The sequence below is a fragment of the Alnus glutinosa genome, chromosome 9 (genome assembly GCF_958979055.1).
Source record: "Alnus glutinosa chromosome 9, dhAlnGlut1.1, whole genome shotgun sequence".
In the NCBI taxonomy this organism is placed as follows: Eukaryota; Viridiplantae; Streptophyta; class Magnoliopsida; order Fagales; family Betulaceae; genus Alnus; species Alnus glutinosa.
The window spans coordinates 19,813,396-19,824,138 of record NC_084894.1 but is presented as its reverse complement, the minus strand read 5'-3'; the positions used below and the strand labels follow the sequence as shown (position 1 = coordinate 19,824,138).

The following is a 10,743-nucleotide window of genomic DNA, read 5'->3' as shown; positions in this document are numbered from 1 at the left end:
ATTAGATCATATCAAAATATATTGATCTGGACCGTTTATTTCTCTATAAAAGGGTGGCTTCTCTCACAAACCGCATATTCTTCTTCTCTCGAAGAATTCTCTCAAAACTCTCTCTCGATTCTCTCTTTCTCCCTTAGTGTTCTTCTATTTTTGCAACAGAAAACAGAACACTGAAGCTCTGATCTTCCCTCAAATCAGTAGCTTTCTTCATTTCTTTGTTGTGCATAATTAGAATTTAAAAGAAGGAAATCAAAGAAGAAGAAGAATCTTCTTCTCCCTTGGACATTAGCCTTTGGTAAGTTCTCTCTTCTCTTTTCTTCTCTTGATTTCTCTAGTTCTTTCATGCTTCTCTGCATCACTTTCTCCATGGATACAGTAGCATGAAAAACTCTTACTCTTTCTCTTTTAGTTTTGGTTCAAAAGAAGAAGAACTCTCTTTTCTGTTTTCACGAACATATATAAATATCTCAAACTCTCTCTCTCTCTCTCTCTCTCTCTCTCTCTCTCTCTCTCTCTCTCTCTCTCTCTCTCTCGGATTGGTACAAGAAAAGGGAAAGGATCCTCTTCATCACGCTCTTTGGCCGGATCTCATCGCTCTTGGGTTTGCTTGTGGTAAATTCTTAAAGCTCTTAAGTTAGTTTTTATGTTTTAATGATAAAATCGTTGATAAGAAAATGAGAGAACGTTTTAAGGATAGTAAAACGGATTAAGAGAAAAGGAATATTGCTTTTAGTAAGTTTTACAAAATATTCCAGAAGATTTTTTGAGATATTTTATAAAATATCCCAGAAGATATTTTGAGATATTTTATAAAATATCCCAAAAGATATTTTGAAATATTTTACAAAATATCCTAAAAAGATATTTTGGATAAGATTCTTATCCTTTAATGATTTAAATTATGTTTTAAAATAGGGTCTTCAAAGCGGAGTGATTGAAGTATAAATCATGCCGTTGTGATACTCGAGTAAAAAGAATCATTTTGGTAATTGTTATGATTAAGGGTATTTTGGTAATTTAATAATGAATGCAGTTAGAATGCCCACATGAAATATGTGACATTATAATTGAAGAATTTTATATGTCTTTACAATGTCAAAACGATAATAGGATTAAGAAATCATAAATGAGTATAAGGTTAAATCTATGCTTAGTGAATTGTACTAATTCACTATTTATTTGGATTATATATGTATATTGCAATGGTTTTATCTCTGAATGCTTTCCTGAAGCCAGAAGAACTACTGTGAGTATTTCTTACTCACTGGAGGTGATACGTGTGGTTTAGTCTTTAGCAATATAGTGATATCTGTTTTATTTGATTATATACTAATTGATGTCTGGCATTTAATATGTGTAACATGTTTTGGTTGAAATTATGGATGTGATGCTGTTTGCATGATTATACTATGCGCGTGATATAAGTTTTGATAAAAAGACTGGAGGTTTAGGTACTACGGCGTCAGTGAATTGAGGAGACCAATGAATAAACGAAATTTTAGGTACCAAGGTATCAATACACTGATAAAACCGATGGATGAACCAAAGGTTGAAGGAATAATAGAGAAAAACAGTGATAGAAGAATTAGGTATGTGGTTGACTAATAATGTGTTAAATTAGCGGAGAAGATAACGCTAATAGTGTGTTAAATTAGAGGAGAATATAGCGATAATAGTATGTAAAATTAGCGGAAAAGATAACGTTAACGATGTGTTAACAAGAGATATGGTTTGAGTCAGTGAATAGTTAAAGTAGAGGAATAAGCATGATTATATGTGAATGTGATTATGTATTTTGGAATATAACTGTCATCATTTGGATGCATTATATATTGTTAGATAAATCAGTGTGTTACTATGTGGTTGAGGACTGTTGACTCACTCGACCATAGTATAGGATTGTGGTGTTAACCACAATCACATGCGAGTTTTGCAAGAATGAAGGTTGGAACTGCTAGGTTATGGACAAGACCTTTAGTATGCAGATGTTATATACAATGGTTATGTAATGTTTGTGCCGCATGTGGTACGTATGTTGTTATTTGGATGTATTTTATCATATCAGAACAAATGATTATTATTTTATATATTGAAGTTATTCAATTCAGCTTTGATGTGTTATTGTAAAAGAAAAATATGTATTCCGTTGTCAATTTACTCTCTGATGACGTCGTTGTTGATGTCATAACGATACGTGAAAATCAAAATTTTCACTTACGCCTTTTTGTAAAAGTGCGGGTCATTACAAGCCAAACACGACCAATTTAGCTAAATAAGTCAAACTCCTCAATCTTGACACAACCCATTTAAATAAGCGGTGACATGATACCACCCACATAACCATTTAATAAACAAACCTGTTTTCGGCCACTATGGCCAAGATTTGAACATTAACGACTTTGGTCGGCATCGGCTACCATGGCTGAAATTTGGACATCGACAACTTTAGGAGGAAGCACCTACTATGCCGAAATTGAGCCAACTATGGGTATGAAACCTCTTTGGGCATTTTTTTTTTTTTTTCAACAAGAGAGAATTGGGTGGTGGTATTTGCTAGTAGAAGAAAAAATCGCAGTGCAGCATGTTATTTAGACAAAGAAAGAGACTCACACAGGATAGTAGTCGATGGTGAAGAACACTGCATCATTGGTGTGCCATTCTATTGATGATAGGAATAGTAGAGAAGAAATGGTTATCAATGAGTAGAAACTATAGAAGAAGAATTTGACTATATGGACTCGTCCATGGTTGACGAAGAAGAAAGAATTATAGAAAATGATGCGATAGCCTTTGAGAAGAAAACAAAATTGAGGATCGAAGGAAAACAGCAGTGGTGCCTTTAGAAGACTCAGATACCATGTAAGAATATAAAGCTCCGATACCATGTAAGAACACATAATCTAAGGAAGAGTTGAGAATAAAAAAGAGGGACACATAAAATTAAGGTAGTTCGGCTAATGGCCTACGTTCACACTTCAAAGTCTTTTATTGGTTATATCTTTTCTTAATTCATTTGATTGTATATAAGACTCTATTTATAAAGAAAGAGTCTGAACGTTAAAAGTCTCTTCTACTTCTACATTAATAATGATAAATCTAATTTATCATCTTGTAACTCTTGTCTCCTGAATGCTTGTAACTTTTGTCTCTTGAGTTCTTGTAGCTCTTGTCTCAATAGTCTGTATATGAATTTAAATGCAAAATAAAATAAAATAAAATAATTAATTTGTATGAATTTTATATAGGAATGAATTTATAAGAATTTTAGCCTTTTAGGATTTTTGTATTGTAATTGTAAAAATAAAATAAAATTTAATTTTTACGGGTTATGCGGGCCACCCATGGGTTAAGCGAGTTGATTCGAGATTGACCCGTTTATTAAACGGTCAATTCGAGTCAACCTGAACCCAATTATACAAAATCCTAACCCTTTAATTTTATGTTGAATTCATATCAAGTTTGCATATCTTGTAAAAAATTGTAACTCTATTGTGTATATGACAAATACAATTGTTTTGTTGCTATTTTGTTTTCCTGCAAACTATCAAAACAAATAGCTTTTTTTTCCCACTTAATTTATTAATTTTTATTTTCTTTTCTATAGCTTGAAATGATGTGAACTAAAGAGTAACAAATACAAGAGAATTTTCTAGGTGCTTCAAGGTAGCCTAAACCTCCAAAGCACAAAAAATTGTAAGATAATAATAACATTTAATGTCTTTTTTTATTCATCTACCGACTCTTTTAAATGATACAAATAATTTTAAAGAACAAATGAAATGGGATTCTATCACAGATAGAGTTACCCAAACGTTGAATACTATCCCAACTCTTATTCTAAGTAATATCCCTAAATATTAGGGTTATATCATTATAGATAATTTGTTATCAATGATCTGTGCTTTGTGTTTCAAAATGCTGTTAATTAATGTGTTAATTAATTATTGATTAAAATAAGTTAGATTAAATTTAATAGTTTTTTCTTTACTTTGATAATGAATGACGAAATGAGACAGACAGAGAGTGTCGACGGAGTTGACGTGGGCTCTAACTATTGGGTTATTATGAACACTGGTCAATTCAAGTCAAGCAAGATCGACTCAATCATAGCTTTCGGGTCAACCATCCGGGTGGAGCAAAGAGAGTCTCTTTTCTCACCTGTCAACGTGGCAAGATCTTATAGACGTCGTAAGGAATTAGGGTCCACAGCCTATCTTTTTTCTTTTTTTTTTTCTCGAGTGGCAGTCGCTTTCACTCATACTTGTTTAGCAAGCTAACCCCCTTTTGTTTCCTTTGCAATTTGTTCTCTCATCAAAACCCAAACAGAGTGAGACTGTGAGAGAGAAGAACAAACAAGGCATGGCAAAGAGTACGGTTACGGACGACCTCAGCACCGCGCTCGCCGAGCAATGCCGAATGCTCATGGCGGCGAAAACCCTAGACTCGGACCTCGACATGGCATATCAGCTCCAAATAGAAGAAGCCATGAAAGCCTCCATCGCTCTTCAACCTTCAGGCTCACGCTGTCCACCACCACCACAGCCCAACGACGCCGTATCATCTCCCGACGACAACGTTTTGGACGTCGCCGCGACGCTTATGCTGCAAGACGCGGAGAGGTACGTGCAGGAGCTGGAGGACCGAGAGAGAAGCGAGGCGGAGATGAAGAAAATGATGGAAGATCTGGACCTTCGGATCCACGATCAGAAGTTCGCGGCCTACATCCTCAACATCCCCGACAACGAGTGGAAAGCCTACGGGGACAATTACGACAGTCCGTACCGTTCCGACGCTTCGTCATCGACTTCGACTCCGTCTTCTTCGTCGACTGTTTTTGTTGACACCGAGTGTTTCAGGTTGTACTCCAAGGGGTTGGTGAGCGAAGAGAGCGTCAGGGACATGAAGGTCACCGTGGCCGGAGCTGGGGTCGCGATTTGCGATCCGAGCGATAATCTGATCTTGGAGGTGAGGAAGAATCTGGAGGCGTTCGTGGATGGTCAAGTCGTGACCAATGAAGTTGCCGAGCTGAAGGCTCTGATTGAAGGGCTTAATAAAGCTCTCGGCTTGAATTTGAAAAGGCTCACCTTTTTCTGCGATGACCGTATGCTTTACCAATATGTGAGTCAATACTGTAACCCTTATTTTTACATTGTTAAATTTGGATGCTCTGTTTCGTAATTTTGATTCTTTTAGAGTGTCAAATTAGCATTTATATTAGGGTGCTGCATTTTTTTTGTGCAAATGTCTGTTTGTATTGATTGTTATTGATAATATGGCTTGGTTGGTGCCTGGTGGGTCCTTGAATTTGATGGTTATCATATGAGAAATGTGACATATACCGTGCATATGAAATTGCTTTTGTTATTAAAACAAATGGAGCTTTTCAATTGCATTATTATGATTCACTGAGTTGGCCTCTCTTGTTCAACATTGTCAATTATTAGCGTTTGTATGTTAATTTCCAAATCACCCGCTGGTTAGCTTTTTGGAAGCAGGTATTGCCATTATTTTGTTGTGGCAAAAATTTTCATTTTTTCTTCGTCGATATGATTTGCTAAATTGAATTCTATTTGTTATTCTTCTTGCTTATATTCTGAAAATTTATTCTAGTTATCATAATCCTTTGTTTGGATATAGAGCCTAGTAATCTTATTAGCTGTCTAATTGAAACTTGTGTTTAGTGCCATTGAAAATTCACTCGAGTTAGGCTTTTCAGATACAAAGTTAGAGGTGGTTGATATTGTATTTCTGAATACAGGTTACAGGTAGAGCACCAGCACAACAGAGCAAGATTGCGACATTAGTCAATCAGGTGGCTCTTCTTCAGAGAAAATTTACACATTGCAACCCATCCCTTGTGGCACATAATGATATTAAGTTTGCATTTAAATCTGCAAGAGATGCTATAATTTCTCAAATTGCCTGGCCTGACGAAACTAGCGATGGCAAGAGTTTGAAGGAGACATGTGTAATTTGCTTTGAAGATACAGATGTTGACAAGATGTTTTCAGTTGATGGTTGCCTGCACAGGTTTTGCTTTTCATGTATGAAAAAGCATGTGGAGGCCAAGGTTCTTGACGGGATGGTGGCAAAGTGTCCTCATGATGGCTGTAAGTCCGAGGTGAATATTGATAGCTGTGGGAAATTCTTGGCACCGAAATTGGTTGATGTCTGGAGCCAACGCATGAAGGAATCTTCTATTCCCATTACAGAGAAAGTTTATTGCCCACATCCCAGGTGCTCAGCACTAATGTCAAAAAGTGAGGTTTTGAAATATACTAAGACCACACATGTTGCTGCTGAAGAATATGGATTCAGGAAGTGCATGAAATGTCATTACTTTTTCTGTATCAATTGCAAAGTCCCTTGGCATTTTAATATGACCTGCAATGATTACAAAAGATCAAATCCTTATTCCCAATCAGAAGATGCAAAGCTCAAGTCTCTTGTAAAGGCAAAAAATTGGTCCCAATGTGTGAAGTGCAGCAACGTAGTTGAACTAGCCGAAGGTTGCTACCACATCACTTGCAGGTACGTTGTATTCATCCGTCCAATTTTACTTTTTCTTGCTCTTATTGTTGTGAATGTATGTTTGTGTATGTAATTTAGATGGAAAAGATATTTTTGTTTAGGGAAGAAAAATGTTTAATTGAAAATGAAGAGGCTGTACCTTTTTGAAAAGCTGGATGATTGAATAGCTAGCAACTAGGATACAAGATTGGGTCTTAGGTAAATCTATTTTTGGGGATTAGAAGTGCACTATAAGTTCTTCGTTATAATCCTCCATTTGCTTTGTGATGAGGTCCAAAAGGAGCCGAGTTCTGTACAATAAAAAGAATTTGTGAATTTAGCTATTTTGCTTTCTTTGCATGTACTTATATCACAGTAAGATAAAGTTGTCCCCCCCCACCCCGGCACAAAAAAAAAAAAAAAAACCCTTCTCTCTTTTATTCGCTTGAAAAAAACAAAGATGTCATTGGGTTGCTTGAGTGCAATGTTTGGTATAATGAGTTTTGTTTCTTGTTTCTCTGTGTTAATGTCTTATTTGTTAGAAAATTCGTGTGTTTCCCATGCAATGTTTTTGCAGATGTGGATATGAGTTTTGCTACACTTGTGGTGCTGAGTGGAAGAACAAGAAAGCAACGTGTTCCTGTCCAATCTGGGATGAGCGTAACATTATACGTAGATGATGATTAGGAGTATAATGACACTTGGTACAGATTGACTGAGATCATGATGAGTCTATATTTGTTTCTCTCCCCCTTGTTTTGGTTTTGCTTTTGGAAAAAGAACAGCAAAATATATTGCATCTGCTAATGCTGCAAAGATCAAAGTGTGTATGCTTAAAAAGGATTGTTGGTGATATTAGGCCACAGTTTCTTACATTTTTGTTGAATGTTAGCTTTGATAACACTACAGATTGACTGAGATGGTTATCAATCTAAATCTGTTTCTCTCTCCATTTCTTCTACCTTTTTCGGTTTTTTGAAAAAAAAACAGCGAAAGGTTTGTTTTTGTTAATCCAAAAATTATCTTAGATAATAAATATGTTAAATTTGAGAAATATAAATGTTTGAGAAGTCACATGTTTTAACTTATAAACACTAATGTGTATACCAATCATTATTCTATTCTTTAGAGTAGTGAAACTCACTTGGTGTGTTTAATCCTCCTATCCACTTATATTCTTTTTGTATGTTGAGTGTTTGATCCTCTTGACTTCCAACAATTGTATAAATTGATTACAATTTCAGGTAACTGAAATAAAATTAAGGAAATTGTTGTGTAACTTGTAAAGCTGGTTCCTTATTGGAATAGAGAAGATTTTGATGGAGACAATGGTTTTTGAGTCCAGAAAAATAAACTAGGTTTTATGATTTTTTTTTTTTTAATCTATTTTATTAAACTGATATGTGTCGGTATAAAATTTTTCATATGCATTTTTAACAGGATCCAGTTTGTGTGCTGTAGTAAAAACTACGGTACAAATGCTGTAATAAAGTGAATGGTTCAGATTTGATCAAACATTTTTTAAACAAAACTTTGTATTCTCTTTCAAAGACAATGTTTAAATAAAACGTAATAATAATAAGAATAATCCAATCATTATTATTGTAGCGGGATTTGAGTTTTATTTTTTAAACCCCAAATTCCCCAATTAAATAATAGTGGCCGATAAGGTTAAGACTAAATGATCGATGCATTTATTTATTATTCATGGTTTCAATTAAAATAAAAAGATGATTTTTTTTTTTATTTTCAATCAAATAATAGGAATTTCTTGAGAAATGCCTTCAGTCATTACTGTAAGATATTTTGGAGTGATGCTTCCAAACAATTCTTTGAGAATCTGACGGTGATCTTGTTGAGATCGCCGCGGAGGACCGAGCCGGCCCAGACGGAGGCTCCGTCGTATACGGTGACCTGGCCGGCGAGTACCACGTTCGGGGCCACGTAGGCGTCCACGGCGATCTTCGGAAGCCCCTGCCCCAACGGTATGATCTTCCTAGATATCTGCCCTCTGTAGTCGCACCTCACGCGATCTGCCGACTCCGTGATGCTCTTCGACGCTGCTTCGGTGGCCAACACGTGCGCTGGAGGACGGGGTTGAGGACAGGTGGGTGGAGCTCAGGGCCTTCCTCGAGATGCGAGCTAGAGCCTCTGCCATGTCTTTGGCTTCGATGGCCGGAGGAGCTGGAAAAATAAAGATGAAAATTAAAGCCTGCCGACAGATTCATTATTCAACATTTAATATATATATATATATATATATATATATATATATATATATATATATATATTTTAAAATATTATTTATGATAACCTCAGAGATAATAGCAGAGCGAACATATATTTGCGAAGTGAGCTAGCTAGGACTCCTAAACCTTCCTGGCCGGAAAAGGATTTGGAATCCTACGTAATGTTTTCGGAAACCATGTCGATATAATTAGAAATTAGAAAGGATTTGGAATCCTACATGTTTTCAGAAACCCAACTCGATATTGGAGAGGATTTGGAATCCTGTACAGTTTTGGATAATTAGCTTACAAAAGGAGAGTAAGAAGAAGAAGCATTCAGACATATTATAGAAGAATGAGTTTCAGCCCCTCCGCAAATTGAACTCATCGCTGTACGTCAATCTCCTTCTCGGCCGAAACCCAGAATCTCGTTCCTTCTTATTTTATTTCTGAAAGCTTCGAAGCTTTCATCGATCACCGGCCCTCACATCAACGGTATCCGTGCCTCCTCTCAGGTCGATCTGTATCACTGAATTGGCAGGCGAGCTCCACCGTCCGACGTCTCTAATGAAGTCTACCAGTACTCTCCCATCGGATATATTATTTGAAATCTTCGGCCGAACATCTCTAAAAACCATTGGGCGAGCCAGGTTGGTTTCCAAGGAGTCAAGTTTTGTGCAACCATTCCGTCATAGAACAAAAACAATCTTCAGGTTCTTCACACAAACCTTGTCTTTTAACAAGCCCAAGTCCCAAGTGTTTGTCTCTACCACGGATTTGGGTACTGATTCCTCGCTCTCCCTTAAATTTTTGCCTTGACGTGACATCAATATTAAAGCTACTACCAAACAAGGCATATTGTTATGCGTGAATGAAAGCAACACAAGAAGACGAAAAATACCTGAATATTATGTCTGCAAGTACAAAAGAATGGCACCAAATACCGAATCCTAGAGCACACTACTTCACCAAAAGAGTTGGGAATTGGGATGATGGTACTTAGATCAAAGCCTTTGTGCTATAAGATAGTTTGGTTTTCACAACCCAAATTTCCGTGCATCAAGTACAAGTCTATTTTGTACAATGTATTTTATTGTGAGATTTTTTCTTCAGAAAAATGGGCGTGGAAAAGATTGGAAGATGTTTTGTTGCTGTACTACGAGTTCTTAAGCTTTGAAACTGCTGTGTCTGCTTGTGGTACGCTTAATTGAATTGCGAGCAACAACGAAATCTTCACATTTTTTGTAGATATAGATAGCTGGACAAAGTATGATCTTCCTTTCCCTCTATGCAATGAACGCTATTTTAAGCAAATGAAACTTGTGGAGTATAGTGGCCGCCTTGCAATGCTTTGCATGGAAGAGAGTTCAACTGTAGTTGTTGGAAGATTACGACACAAAAATATGGAGCAAGAGACCGACTATAAGCATCAAAGCGTGGAACCCTGTACTTCTCTATTAAATCTTGACAGTTCTGAAATTGTACTAATGAAGGGTTTTTGGAGCCTAATTTTTTACAACTTTAAAAGTTGCAGCTCCAATGTATGCAAGGTGAATGTCAACCTCAATCATCCGCATGAAATTTTCTCCTTCCAATCTGACTTAATTAGAGCCGGTTCATTTGAAGAGTTATTGGAAGAGGGAACATTTTTTTAGAGTTCGTTGGTTGTTTTTTTAATTTTTTTTTTTTGGTTTGTTTGCAGTTGTTTAACTTGTTTCTATAATATTTTTAGTACTTAGGTGGAGATTTTTCTTTGTAATATGAGGGGGAAAAAAAGCTTAAATCTAAATATGTAATAGATTAATTGTAAGTTTATTTCAATTTTAATTTGAATTGTGAATTTAATTGATATATATGGAAAATTAGTTGAAAGTTCATTCAATTTCTTCTATCTTATGTTACGTACTTTTCTTTTGGGTCTACTTTAATTTATCGATTCCAAATTGTGCTAGCCGGGACAAAGAGAAATAATAGATTTAATCATCGATATGATTTCTTCACTTGT

At 36.0% G+C, this 10,743-nt stretch overlaps 1 protein-coding gene and 1 pseudogene across 1 annotated transcript; both read left to right on the top strand.

Moving 5' to 3' along the window:
* Positions 1-4,310: 4,310 nt before the first annotated feature.
* Positions 4,311-7,460, top strand: LOC133876990 (E3 ubiquitin-protein ligase RSL1-like). The gene is made up of 3 exons (XM_062315222.1): positions 4,311-5,118; positions 5,759-6,531; positions 7,088-7,460. Exons 1-3 carry the CDS (start codon positions 4,360-4,362, stop codon positions 7,188-7,190), a joined length of 1,635 nt encoding a protein of 544 aa, XP_062171206.1. The 5' UTR covers positions 4,311-4,359; the 3' UTR covers positions 7,191-7,460.
* A 1,414-nt stretch (positions 7,461-8,874) lies between these two features.
* LOC133876821 (uncharacterized) lies at positions 8,875-10,199 on the top strand (annotated as a pseudogene).
* The last annotated feature ends 544 nt before the right edge of the window (positions 10,200-10,743 follow it).

Bases quoted from the DNA above. Each gene is read 5' to 3' on its own strand.
- LOC133876990 (XM_062315222.1), top strand. From the start codon at position 4,360: ATGGCAAAGAGTACGGTTACGGACGACCTCAGCACCGCGCTCGCCGAG. The intron at 5,119-5,758 runs GTGAGTCAATAC...TTCTGAATACAG, and splicing joins ACCGTATGCTTTACCAATAT to GTTACAGGTAGAGCACCAGC. The intron at 6,532-7,087 runs GTACGTTGTATT...ATGTTTTTGCAG, and splicing joins TGCTACCACATCACTTGCAG to ATGTGGATATGAGTTTTGCT.